The sequence below is a fragment of the Saimiri boliviensis genome, chromosome 2 (genome assembly GCF_048565385.1).
Source record: "Saimiri boliviensis isolate mSaiBol1 chromosome 2, mSaiBol1.pri, whole genome shotgun sequence".
In the NCBI taxonomy this organism is placed as follows: Eukaryota; Metazoa; Chordata; class Mammalia; order Primates; family Cebidae; genus Saimiri; species Saimiri boliviensis.
In genome coordinates, this window is record NC_133450.1 from 76,195,664 (window position 1) to 76,210,230 (window position 14,567).

The 14,567-nt window shown below is 44.1% G+C and overlaps 1 protein-coding gene across 1 annotated transcript in view; it reads right to left on the reverse strand.

The window, feature by feature from the left end:
• Window positions 1-5,876: 5,876 nt before the first annotated feature.
• The window catches only part of SLC27A2 (solute carrier family 27 member 2), a 54,066-nt gene continuing 45,375 nt past the window's right edge, over window positions 5,877-14,567 (reverse strand). Inside the window, exons 8-10 of the mRNA XM_003929022.4 lie at window positions 13,438-13,535; window positions 8,451-8,581; window positions 5,877-6,590 (exon numbers count right to left, since the gene is read on the reverse strand). Of these exons, the coding sequence (XP_003929071.2) occupies window positions 6,414-6,590; window positions 8,451-8,581; window positions 13,438-13,535 (406 nt within the window). The 3' untranslated portion in view covers window positions 5,877-6,413. The remainder of the gene's footprint in view (window positions 6,591-8,450; window positions 8,582-13,437; window positions 13,536-14,567) is intronic.

The window sequence follows — 14,567 nt, forward strand, 5'->3', positions numbered from 1 at the left end:
AGCATTAATTATGAGTCAGGCACTGTGGCTCATGGTTCATAAAGGCGGAAACCAAAGTTTAGGTCACACAGCTTTAAATAGGCAAACCCAGGTCTCCTGGCTTCCAGTGAAGCCCAGGCTGTTACCACCATGTAGTACTGCTCAAGGTTGAACCTGAACAGGAGCTCACAGCTCAGCAATCCACTCTGGTCTTTCAGTACATTTAAATGTTTCCTTTCTAGGTTTGGAACTTGTGTATTCCCCGCTCCCTTTTTTTTCTGGACCTGATAGTCAAGTAAAAGCTATCTCTCAAGCAGCTTGCCCATCGTTAGTTCAGAGGCCAAACACATGATTTTATTCCCATTTCAGATGGTACTTTGATAGGTTGTGGCTCTGAAATTGGTTATGTAAAGAGTACTAAAGACAAACAAAGCTGGACATTAGCTAAAATTGTAAGGATAGATGTTAATCAGTAATATACTACCACAATAGGGAAAAGGGTCCCATGTAAACTGAATTCAACTTGGATTTGTGCAAAGAAACCTGTCTGGGTTTGCTAACTGGTGTTTTTTGAAGTATGACTCTTACCCTTTCACAGAGACTGGGAGTCAGGGGCCCTATGTTCAGGGGTTGGCTGGAACAAGCAGTTAATTCTTTGGCACCTTTGAGTTTTCTTAGGCAGCACTTTAAGGTGGGCTAGGATCATCTTAGGGATGTGGCCTTGAGCTGTGAGAAATTATGTTGGTGTTTGTTCATGTCTTTAGAGGCAAAGGTTGAGGCCTAGTTGAGAAGAGGGCTCGGAGGAGCTTGGCTAGAGTTTGGTCAAGAAAAGAATCTTCGCTTTTTTTTATTTTTTGAGGCTAGTGCTTGCTCTCTTGCCCAGGCGGGAGTACAGTGGCACGATCATGGCTTACTGCAGCCCCAACTTCCTGGGCTTGAGCAATCCTCCTGCCTCAGCCTCCCATTTATTTATTTTTGAGATGGGGTCTCATTCTGTTGCCCAGGCTGGAGTGCAGTGGTGCAAACAGAGCTCACTGCAGCCTCGGCCTCTGAGGCTCAAGCTGTCTTCCCACCTCAGTCTCCTGAGTAGCTGGGACTACAGGTGCACACCACTATGCCTGGCTAATTTTTACAATTTTTTATAGAGACAGGTCTCCCTATGTTGCCCAGGCTGGTCCGGAATGCCTGGGCTCAGGTGATCCTCCTGCCTCAGCCTCCCAAAGTGTTGGGATTACAGGTGTGAGCCACCATGCCTGACCTGGCTAATGAAACAATTTTTTATATAGAGACAGGGCCTCCCTATGTTGCCTAGGCTGATTGTGAACTCTTGAACTCAAGAGACCCTCCTGTCTTGGCCTCCCAAAATGCTGCGATTATAGGTGTGAGCCACTGTGCCTGGGCCAAAGCTAAAAACTTGCCCCTTGTTCACTACTAGTGATCCCTGAGCTTTGCTGCATACTGGAATTACTTGGAGGTCTTTAAAAAAATATTCATGCTCAGTTCCCACTGCCAGAATTATTGATATAATTGGCATGGCATGGGCCTGGGCTTTGGGATTTTTGACAGCTCCCCAGATGATTTTAATGTACAGTGACATATGAGAACCACTGCTTTAGATTGACATGCTACTCAAAGCAGTGAGTATGCTTGAAGCATTGGTGTCCCCAAGTGATTCTCATGTACAATAAAGCTTGAGCACTGCTATAAGACAGTGATTCTCAAACTGAGTCCACATCAGTATCACCAGGAAGGCTTTGGCTTGTCAAAACACGAATTTCTGGGCCTATCCCCTGAGTTTCTAATTTAGTAGGTCTAGAATTTGCAGGGTCCAAGAATTTGTAGGTCCAGCAAGTTCCCAGGTGCTGCTGATCCTGCTGGCTCAGGGACCACACTAGGAAATACTGGTCTATGATGATACTCTCTTCCTGCAAGTACTAGGTGAGATCTTAGTGATGCCAGTTAGCTGCGTGACTTTAGTCATGTCACTTAACTTCAGACCTCAGTTTTTTCGTTTATTAAGAGGTTTGACTAGCTACTCTCTAGGATTGCTTTTAGTTTGCAGTCACAATATATGTGTGTATATATCTAGCAAGCAGATATTAGCTGATAATTGACATAAATTTCCAAGAGCAATTGCAGGCTTGAGATGACAAGGTGCTTTTTGATGGTGGGCCTTTCCTGGGGCCTGCACTTTGAGCCACTTGATCTGAGAGCTGAACCTCAGTAAGGGATAACTTGGATCTGAGTTACCCACTAAGTAAGCGCACATGGTGTATTACTCAGGATGTCAGTGATTCTCCAAATGTGTCCCCCGCCGTCCCACACCATAAGCCTCACCTGGGCGTTTGTTAGAAATGCAAACTCCAATTCTAGTTCTGGGGGATGGGACTCAGCACTCCGTGTTGAGCACATTTCTTGGTCTGTAGCAGGCACCCGCTAAGTGCTTGTAGAGTAGATGTGTGAATGAATGACACATTTAACAAATTATCTTAATTTGAGTCACTGCAGTTAGTTAATCCTATCTCTTTTTTTTTTTTTTTTTTGAGATGGGGTCTCACTATGTTGCCCAAGCTGGACTCAAACTCCTAGGCTCAAGTGATCCTCCTGCCGCAGTCTCCCAAGTAGTTGGGATTATAGGCACAACCCACCATGCCTAGCTAATTTTACCTATTTTAATACTGATTCTCATTAGCTTCCATTTCAGAGGCTGACATTTTCTACTTTTATCCCCAAATTATGTTGGTGCCTGTAGCATCCCATCTATGCACTGATTACAGGTTTCCAAACAATATGTTTGAAATCAAAGCCCTGTTGGGTAATTTACATGGCTATCAACTTATTTTTTTATTTTATTTTATTATTTATTTATTTATTTATTTATTTATTGAGACGGAGTTTCGCTCTTGTTTACCCAGGCTGCAGTGCAATGGCGTGATCTTGGCTCACCGCAACCTCCGCCTCCTGGGTTCAGGCAATTCTCCTGCCTCAGCCTCCTGAGTAGCTGGGATTACAGGCACGCGCCACCATGCCCAGCTGATTTTTTTTTGTATTTTTAGTAGAGACGGGGTTTCACCATGTTGACCAGGATGGTCTCGATCTCTTGACCTCGTGATCCACCCGCCTCGGCCTCCCAAAGTGCTGGGATTACAGGCTTGAGCCACCATGCCCGGCCTATTTTTTTATTTTTTAAAAATTCAAATATTTACCTCTATTTTCAAATGAGAATGACTTGTGCAGCTATTTCTTGGGCACAATTTCTGATCTTTTTAAAAGAGAAAAAAATCAATCTTTAAGATATTAGTTCTCACAAGTGATGGCTTAAAATTGTTTACATGCATGTAAACCTAGGGGCCAAGGACACTGTCGGGGTGCCTCTGTGCATCTCAGTGGAGCTGTGGTACTTGGCTAGAATCAGGTAGGTGTGGGGAAGTGGGAGGCTGAGGAAACCATCAGGCTGGGAGGGAGAGCTGGCTGGGGTGGCGATGTGAGGACCTGGGTCTCTGTGAGTTTCTGACTGGAAGGTCTAAAGCATGGGTCAAATGAGATCAGACACAAGCAGGCTCTGGTTAATACAACACGAATATTCTGGCCGACGGTGCAAATGCTGACCTCTTACCCAAAAAGATACCCCTTTTGACACAGCATGAAGCCACTGCTCTAACGTGACCCCTGCTGACAACCTGCTTCACCTTTGACAAGATTCCAGGTAACACAATTGCACAACATGATACTCAAAGGCTGTGATCTCTCTGACTACTTGGGTTCACATTCTTTCATAATTCAGAGGCAGAGAGAATTTTGCAAAAATGCCCAAGTGCTGACTCACAAACAATAATTATTCTGAATTACTGGCAAAATTCACAAAGATGCAACATATCTACAGTTTTCCTTAGACGCTCCTCAAGTCTTCGATGTATATTAAGCGCCCAGGAAATGTTACTGGTAGATACGAGTGGGGGCAAGGATTTTGATCATGATTCTTTTTTTTTTTTTTCTTTTTGAGACGGAGTTTCGCTCTTGTTACCCAGGCTGGAGTGCAATGGCGCCATCTCGGCTCACCGCAACCTCCGCCTTCTGGGTTCAAGCAATTCTCCTGCCTCAGCCTCCTGAGTAGCTGGGATTATAGGCACGCGCCACCATGCCCAGCTAATTTTTTTTTGTATCTTTAGTAGAGAAGGGGTTTCACCATGTTGACCAGGATGGTCTCGATCTTTTGACCTCGTGATCCACCCGCCTCAGCCTCCCAAAGTGCTGGGATTACAGGCTTGAGCCACCGCTGATCATGATTCTTAAAAGTCATCCAAAAGAGTGGAGAGAGTTAAAAAACATATTTCTAGTACTCTGTGGGGGCTGGGGGCAGCAATACCTCTCATCATATATCATTGAGGATTCCTAGATATGTTTGCCTGGGGCCTCATGGGAACTAAACTGGGGGAGAATTAGCACTCCTTACCAGCTTCTGGTCATCTGAAGATGTCCTCTAGGGAAGGAAATCCCACGAGGGAAACTTCTAGGGAGGCTGTGGTAAACTTGGGTCGTGCTTTCTGAATGTGGACTCAGTGACCGTCATGCTCCCATGGCCTAGGACAAGCTCTAGGAAAAGTACATGTCATCTTGAGTGCTGCCACCTGTGATCTGCTCCTGGAAATCAGTTGCAGCTCATACATGCAGAGGTAAAGCAATTAAACCCAGGAAGGGAGGCAGCTGGGTCTAAGGAGAAAGGGCTTATGTGAAAGAGCTCCTCAGAATTTCCGAAAGCCTCCTGTGCCACCCTAAAGGTCCTCTGGTCCTTGAAAAGGGTTTGTGGGCAGAAGACTGGCTTTGGAAAGTGAAACCAGTTGCCGTCTGAGGAGTAGGGGCCACATGTAAGTGGTACTATGGTGCTAACTGGATAGCTGGGACTTATCTGACCCACAGACACATTTTGTTTGGGATGCATAGAAGTTTAAAACATTTTGAGACTTCAGATTTCAAAAATTGGGGGATTCATGTACATATCTGGATTTCTGTTTTTTTTTTTTTTGAGGCCAGTCAAACTTAGTAGTGGGGTGGGGGATTGCAGATCAACTTTAGTGACACTGATATTAATAAATTCTGATGAATTTCTGTTTTCTGAATAATCTGAAAACCTCAGCAATACTTGACCTGTATTCAGCTGTCTGAAGCTTAGTGGATGTCTCCAAATTTACCACATTCATTTGTGACTTGCTTTTCTCATCCACATTACCTATGTGAATTCTGAAGACACTTGAGTTTGCAACCGTTGATGTAGCTAAAATGTATTGAACACCTTTTTTTAAATTTTTTATTTAAAAGACAGAGTCTTACTCTGTCAGCCAGGCTGAAGTGCAGTGGCAAGAGCTCGGCTTACTGCAATGTCTGCCACCTGGGTTCAAGTAATTCTCCTGCCTCAGCCTTCCGAGTAGCTGGGATTACAGGTTCTTGCCACCATGCCTGGCTAATTTTTGTGGTTTTTAGTAGAGACAGGTTTCACCACCTTGGCCAGGCTGGTCTTAAACTCCTGACCTTGTGATCCACCCACCTTGGCCTCTCAAAGTGTTGGGATTACAGGCATGAGCCACTGCACCCGGCCCAAACACCTTTTATATACAGAACTCTGATGCCATAGAATTAGGCTCCTGCAAGGACAACAGATGGCACTATCACTTGTTATATAATGCTGCCTATACACAGTGGGCGGACGCCTCCAGGTAGGGAAAGTTGGTCTCCTCACATTAGAGTAGATTTCCATTGTGTTGACCACTACTGATGTAGCCTCCTCACCCTACTGCCCCTCACCCCACCCTCAGTACCTGGCCATTGTTACCTAGAATGTCATTACTATTATGAATGGGACACTTATGAAAAGTTACCAGTGAGGACTTCAGGCTTTGGGGTAATCGACACAGGCTTTTTATTTAGAATAAAGTGAGGAAAGAACACAGAGACAGTGCCATCTCACATGTTGGTGTTCATTTAATGTACTCTATATTTTAAAAAATAATGCCTTCCCTCCAATAAGCTCAGTTTGCAAATACAGACTATAGGTGAACAGTGAAAAATAATAATCTCTAAATCTTTTCACTTGCAAAGACTCAGCTGTAATTTAAAAAAGTCTCTCTTGAGGGAAAGAAGGCACTAAAAAAAATAAAAAATAAAACCAAAAATGTCTGTAATCAAAGCTACTTGGGAGGCTGAGGCAGGAGAATTGCCTGAACCCAGGAGGCGGAGGTTGCGGTGAGCGGAGATCGCGCCATTGCACTCCAGCCTGGGTAACAAGAGCGAAACTCCGTCTCAAAAAAAAAAAAAGTCTCCCTTTAATTTCCTAAAAAAACTGCACCTCACAATCGTCATTCAGATTACAGTTGGATTATATCAAGTGGCTGTCCATTCAGTTTCCTTCTGGAAATGCTGAGTTATCTTCCTGGCAATATTCAGAGTTTCAGGCTGTTAGCACTTACGGCATTATAGATGTCTTCAGTCATAGGCACATACGATTTTGCTGTGTCGTCCAAGAAATACAAGGCATCTTTGATGACAGAGGGGTTAAAGCCCTCCTCCACGAGGGTCACTTTGCAGTGTTTAAAAGTTCCAGTGATCTCAATGGTGTCCTGAAAAACATCAAAGAATCCACATTGTGGTTGCATTTTGCAAGAGATTAGAATGCAGGGCAAGGGGTAGGGGTGAGGCATGGGATCTAGCAAATCATTAGCAACTCTGGCTCATGTGAGAGCTGGGAAGTGAAAGTTAAAAAGTTTTCCATTTTTATTTTTAAATGGACAGATAACATGTGCTTTTCTCGTGTACAACATGATGTGCTAAACTACATAAACATTGTGGAAGAGTTAAATCTAGCTGGTTAGAAACGGATTACCTCACATAGCTATCATGTTTGTGGTAGGAGCTCATAACATCCACTCTCTTCACATTTTCTAGTGAAGTGAAAGTTTCATATGAAACCCATGCATTCTGTTTGCTCCACTAGGGAGCCCTTTGTGAGGTATTTTTTATTCCCTAACAGCTTTAAGATCACCTGTTGGGAGGAAGGACCTGCCAATGCTGAGATACCTGTACACAAATTTATGAGCAGAGGGGCGGTGCTAGTTGCTTGGTAAAGCTTCAGGTACCACTAGGATATCCTGAATCATGCTGGGAGTGAAAGGAGGGATCATTTACAAACAACTCTGTTTTCTCAATCTGCTTGTCTATTAGATTGAAGACTGATTTTACCTTCAATTAATGTGTTAAAATATCTGAGGATATTTCATTTTTATTCCTCTTTACCATCTGGTTGCAAAGTAAATGTCAGTGCTTTATGAACATCAACAGAAATAATCCTATACACGCACTATCTGGAATCTTAAGACTTCCTTTGTCAAGTCTTCAGCTACAGAGTCATAGAGGTCAAAGCCTGAATGTGAGAGTGTTAAACTAACCAAACGGTTAATATTGGAGGGAAAAAAAAATCCCTTTTGTGGTGATAGTTAAGTCTTAGGCAGGCATCCCCAAACTTTTTACACAGGGGGCCAGCTCACTGTCCCTCAGACCGTTGGAGGGCCACCACATACTGTGCTCCTCTCACTGACCACCAGTGAAAGAGGTGCCCCTTCCTGAAGTGCGGTGGGTTGGTGGGGGAGGCAGATAAATGGCCTCAGGGGGCCGCATGCGGCCCGCAGGCCGTAGTTTGGGGACGCCTGGTCTTAGGCAATTCCAGCTGGCTAATGTCCAATTAAATTTCACACCATAGAAAGGTGTAGAACTTCTGTAGATTTCTGTATTCTTTAAAACTGGAAACAACAAACAGGGTCAGAGCATTTCTATTTGCGGTGTCTGTCAGGACTCAGCAAACAGACTGTGAGTTATGTGCTGAGACTGCTGCTGAATGGACTGGCCTGTCATTGTAGGGAGAAAGGGATTAGGATTGGATTTCTGATAGCTATGTTTTCTGATATATATATAGATATGTGTACACACACACACACACAGAGAGAGAGAGAGAGAGAGAGACAGGGCCTTTGCTCTGATGCCCTCAGGGCTGGAGAGCAGTGGTGCAATCATACCTCACTGCAGCCTCGATCTCCCAGGCTCAAGTAATCCTCCTGCCTCAGCCTCCCAGGCAGATGAGACTACAAGTACGTGTCACCATGCTCGGCTAATTTATATTTTATTTTATTGTTTATTTTTGGTAGACGTGAAGTCTCACTATGTTGCCTAGGCTGGTCTTAAACTCCTGAGCTCAAGCAATCCTACTGCCTCAAATTCCCAGAGTACTGGGATCACAGGCTTGAGCCACTGCACCTGGCCTGATATTACCACTTCCTTATTGGTTTGTGACACTTCTTTCTGAGCTTCCTGGAAAGTGGGATGAAAATTTGGCAAATGTAGACATCCTGGGAGAAGGCGAGTTGTTCCCTAAGAGGTAGGGATCTCTAAGAGAGAAGATAATTGAACTTGGTAATAAGAGGTCTCACCTGCATTCTTAGAAACCGGGGTCTTGCATAACTAGGCAGATAATCAGCAATGTGCTGAAAGAATTTCTTTCCATCAAATTCGTGGTTTTCTTTCATTTTGATGGAGGCCATGCCAATGCGACCCTCATGACCTAGAAATAAAGTGAGAAAAAATTAGATGTGTTATGGCTATTTATTTATGATGCTTTATTAGTTCAAAGAACTGTGGACTCAGACAACATTAGAGCATGGATTTCTTTTGGATAGTTGAAATTTTTATTACAAATACGTGTCAAAGATACTCTAAAGTGAATGTACTAATAGTAATAATAACGGTTGAATCTTTGTTATATTCCAGGCCCTATACTGTGTTTTATTGATGATCTCACTTAACACTCACAACAATCTTCTGACGAGGTATAGATGTTATCTCCATTTTATAGATGAAGAACTAAGGCTTAAAGACATTAAGAGACTTATTCAAGGTCAGACAGCAAATACTCGGCAGGGTTCAGATTTGAATTCAGGCAGCCTGGCTCCAGATCCCACGCTTATAGCCATCATCCTTTTTAGCAGCCTATGCAAACACATCTGAGTAGGGAATAGATTGGACTGGTGGCTACAGGAAGTTATTTTTGACTCCAGTGAAAGTCCTTGCTCCACTGTCAGACATGACTTACTGAACTTGGATTGGTTTTCAAGTTGCAATGTCAGGTTTGTTGCACCTCCAGGCACAAATACCACCTTGGAGACCTACTTATCTAATCAAGGTTCTAATGGCTTTGCTTGTGTGCATTTTGGAAGGGATGTGGAATGGGAGGTGAAGGCAGGCACAGGGAGGAGCTGTTTTGTGCCTTCCCAGTAAGGCTCATTAGTCCCAAGAGGATGTGCTCTTCACAGAGAAAAGAGATCCTGGAGAAGGGCATTTAGCCCAGAGCAGTTTCCAACAGTTACCACTGCTTTCTTGGGAGGACAGTGGTAATTAGGCATTAATGTATCTTCTGCCTGATCCAGCAGACCCAGTGGGAGTTCAGGTCTACTTCCTGGAACTACTCAGCTGTAATCAGAGAAGGGACAGGAACCTCCCTTGGTTACCTGGGCCCCAACTTTCAAAACCTCTCCCATGGTGATTGTGTGTTTACCTATACCTCTTAAAGAAGACAAACAGCAAAAGGTAAAAAAGATGCCCCCCTCATCTGGTTTGCTTCTTGTCTCAGGGAAAGAGACAGGGGCACCAGATCCTCTTACTTTAGGGTGCCTAGCACCTGTCCCATGAATCTCAAATGTCTCCAATAAGCTCCTTTTAGAATTAAGGCTCATGCAACAGAAATCTGCATTGACTGACTCCTTCCTTCTTGCTCTGGTAATAGTGACATTAGACCTAGGGGCAAATGGGCTTATTGCCTCTCAGGCCTCTGCCCCGATTCTTGGAGATTGGTTTGGGACTAGTTCAGCTTCTGAGGGATGGTTCCAGGCTCTGGGAATTCTGGACTAATTCTAAAGGCCAATTCTGGCCAGGGGTTCTCTAGAGCTGCACTGTCTAATAATATCTACTGGTTATTTGTGGCTATTAAAACTAAAATCAATTATAATTAAATATTATGAAAAATTCAATTCCTTAGTTGCACTAGCCACATTTCAAGGGTTATATAGTGACATGGTAGCTATTGGCTATCATACTGGACAGTGCAGATATGGAACATTTCCATCATTGCAGGAAGTTCTACAGAGTAGTTGGGCAGTTCAGGTGTGACACCTAGAAAAAGTGAACTCCACTCCAGGCCCAAACTTAGAAATTCTCTCCTGGTCCAAAGCTGAGATGTGTGACTGCCTTGTGCAGAATCAGCCCTGCTGCATTTCTAGTCCCGAATGGGGCTGGCCTTTGTAGATGGGAGGCGGCCAGACAGCTGCAAGTGTGGCATTGAGAATCATAGAATCTGAAAGTTGTGAGGGACTTTAGAATTTGTCTCTAATCTCTCAGGATCCCAGGTGGACATTCAGCCTCTCTTTGTATGCCCTAGTTGGTGGGGGCATTTCCTATCCTGGGAGACAAGCCCATTCTATTGATGGTTCATTTGGTTACAGGGGAGTTCTCAGGCTAAAATTTGCCCCCTGGTCATTTTAATCCATTGGTTTTAGTTCTGATCACTGGGGCAGTGCAGAGCATACCTGCTCCTCATCCTATCTGACTGTCTGCCAACATTGTAAGACTGTTAACCTCCTCCCCTTTGTTTTGTTTCAGTGGCTACCAGAGCTCACTGATCATTAGACTCTCTTGGGAATTAAAAAAAGACATGCAGGTTCTGAGTCCCAAATTCCAGAGCTTCTGGTCCATTAGATCCAGGCTTTAAAAAGTTTTCTGGATGGTTCTGATGATTGGCCAAATTTTTGGAACCCCAGGGCTTTAGTGCTTCTCAGACTTTAGGGCTTTAGTGTGTGTGTGTGTGTGTGTGTGTGTGTGTGTATGTGTGTGTGTGTTTAAATTGTGATAAACCACACAACATACAATTCATCATTTTAACCCATTTTAAAGTGTACAATTTGCTGGGCAAGATGGCTCGCACCTGTAATCTAGATCTCCAGGATCTAGTTCTAGTGCATTTGCATCATCCCCTAAATCAGACTTCAGTATTTTTTTTTTCTGTTTTCTTTGAGAAGGAGTCTTGCTCTGTCACCACGCTGGAGTGCAGTCGCGTGATCTTGGCTCACTGCAACCTCCAACTCCCTGGTTCAAGTGATTCTCCTACCTCAGCCTCCCAAGTAGCTGGGACTACAGGCACATACCACCACACCCAGATAAGTTTTGTGTTTTTAGTACAGACGGGGTTTCGGCATGTTGGCCAGGATGGTCTCGATTTCCTAACCTTGTGATCTGCCCGCCTTGGCCTCCCAAAGTGCTGAGATTACAGGTGTGAGCCACTGAATCTGGCCAGACTTCAGTGTTTTTTATTTTATTTAATTTTTAATTTTTTTTTTTTTTTTTTAAACAGTGGGAGAAAGGCTTGGCCATGCAGCCAGCAGCCTCATCCCTGACTTGAGTGTTTTTAAGAATCTCTGGGGTGTTTGTGCCAGCACAGCTTCCTGGCCCTGCCCCAGAGATTCTGACTCAGTAGTTTGGGGTGGGCCTGAGCAATTGCACCTGTAACAGACTCCTGGGTGACGCTGACACAGCCGATCCAGGGAACTCACTTTGAGGAACACTGGGCTAGATCCTTCGATTTCATCTTCTAGATTCTCTCACCTCATACATACTCTTTTGTGTGGTTCTTCTTTTTAAAATCAGGTATTTAGAAGCATAAACAACATTTGAAGAAGGGTCTGCAAGAGCTGAGTATGGCAAAATGGCTGACAACCACAACTTAGACCCTTGTGTTAACCTGGCATAAGGTCGGAGGCATTCTCCAATGGGAGTATTCACAGCCCCTTACATTCTGTCCCCTCTCACACCAAGATGTAGCCATATTTCCCTTGGTGTCATTGTCCTAGAGCTTGGGAGGAACAAGCAAGAGACATTCTTGAATATTCTTCTTGTTTTTTTTTTTTTTTTTTTTTTGAGACGGAGTTTCGCTCTTGTTACCCAGGCTGGAGTGCAATGGCGCGATCTTGGCTCACCGCAACCTCCGCCTCCTGGGTTCAGGCAATTCTCCTGCCTCAGCTTCCTGAGTAGCTGGGATTACAGGCACACGTCACCATGCCCAGCTGATTTTTTGTATTTTTAGTAGAGATGGGGTTTCACCATGTCGACCAGGATGGTCTCGAACTCTCGACCTCGTGATCCACCTGCCTTGGCCTCCCAAAGTGCTGGGATTACAGGCTTGAGCCACCGCGCCCGGCTCTTCTTGTTTTTTTTTTGAGATGGGGTCTCTCTCACCCAGTGGTGTGATCTTGGCTCACTGCGACCTTCATCTCCTGGGTTCAAGTGATTCTCTTGCCTCAGCCTCCTGAGTAGCTGGGATTATAGGCACAAGCCACCACCCTGTCTTATGTTTGTATTTTTAGTAGAGACAGAGTTTTCTCATGTTGGCCAGGCTGGTCTCAAACTCCTGACCTCAAGTGATCTGCCCTCCTTGGCCTCCCAAAGTATTGGGATTACAGGCGTGAGCCACTGCATCTGGCCTTGAATAGTCTTTAAATAATAAAAAGCACAAGGCCATGTAGAACCATCACAGCTTAGGAAAAAAGGACTTTTGGATTACTATTTTGAATATGGGTGGGAATCCCAGATACGAGGTTGTGGAAGAATAATAATACCCCTAGTGCCTTATATTTGGACAGTCATTTGGAGGCTGGAATCCTGACACCTATAATTAACATGATTTATTGTCATAACAACCCTTACGTATATATTGATAAATATATGCTTAGCATTGATGTAACTAAAATGAATTCATTCTCTTGAAAATCTTAACTTCAGGACTGGTATTATCCTTAATTTTAGTGATTTGCCCACAAACAGCCAGCAGGTGCTGAAGCCAGGACTCAAGGTCAGACGTTGGCTCTCCCCCACTCTGCTGGCAGAAACAGATCTGCAGATGAAGCCAACATTCTTGTGTGATGATTCCAAAACTTAGGGTGAACTGGGCTTAGAAATCTGAAAAAGAAGAGACTGTACAAAATCCACTTCCCCAGTTTTTTTTTTTTCTAGCAACTGCACTGGCTCTTCTTTGTGCCTCCTAGTTCAGAGGCCAGGACACCGTTTCCCAGCTCTTAAGCATGACATGACTTTTCTTGAGGTGTGCCAAATGTGGCATGGAGCCCCCATATCTGAGACTTTGCCCATGAGCCCAAGAATGGCTGGGAGCTGAACTGAAGAGAAGGCCATGTTCTAATGTACTGAGTTGCCTTTTATAATGGAACATAAGCCAGACATAAGGTCCTTACTCCCCAGCAGCTGAAAGAGCTGTTTAACTCTGGATGGCAGGAGAAAGCAATGACAAACTTTGCCTTGAGGTTAAAATTATGTTCAGTTACTCTATGGGTTTAGGCATAGATTATATTTTGTGTATACCTGGCACATGCACTCCGTAAACATTCACTTCTTGGACAAAATCAAGCAGTCCTATTATATCAGCAACTTCAGTGGTGGCCACGTTTTCTCCTTTCCACCTGGAAGAAAGGACAAAGGTCATTGTTGGTTTCTGGCTGAGGTTGTAATGATGGACAGCAGGTGTTTCCTGCAGATTTCTGCAGGTTGCAGATCTCCTCTTCCTCACCTTGGCCCCTCAAACTCTCCAACTTAGTCTTGGCTGGGGTATCCTGCTTGAGACATAAAAGGGAAAAGTATAGACCTAGATATCAAAATGTGGAATTTCAATCTCACCACATGAAACACAATACACAGAATAATGTTCTAATGTTAAAATAGAGCCCTGGCTAAGAAAGGCTCTGGAAATCACAAAGAAATCTCAGCTATTTTCTGCTGTGTTTAGGCCTCTCGATTTTTCACTTACTAACTCAAGTTGCTATTTAATTCAGTTTGTGAACTTCTCTTTAATAGAACTTCATATTTGTATTTTAGCGTCTCATGGCAACAAGAAAGGAAAAAACAATCATACTTTAGTTATAGGGAGATTATAATGTTAAAGCCCAACCAGGTGATGTTTTTCAGTTAATAAAGAGTTAAATTTTGTTTTCATTAAAAATTCTTTTTATTTTTTTTGAGGTGGAGTCTCACTGTTGCTCAGGCTGGAGTGCAGGGGCACAATCTTGGCTCAGTGCAACCTCTGTCTCCCTGGTTCAAGCGATTCTCTTGCCTCAGCCTCCCTAGCAATGGATTACAGGCGTGAGCCACCAAGCCCAGCCCATTAAAAATTCTTTAGTTTTCCCAGAAGTATCTTTTTTTTTTTTTTTTTTTTTTGAGGCGGAGTTTTGCTCGTTACCCAGGCTGGAGTGCAATGGCGCGATCTCGGCTCACCGCAACCTCCGCCTCCTGGGTTCAGGCAATTCTCCTGCCTCAGCCTCCTGAGTAGCTGGGATTACAGGCACACACCACCATGCCCAGCTAATTTTTTGTATTTTTAGTAGAGACAGGGTTTCACCATGTTGACCAGGATGGTCTCGATCTCTTGACCTCATGATCCACCCGCCTTGGCCTCCCAAAGTGCTGGGATTACAGGCTTGAGCCACCGCGCCCGGCCA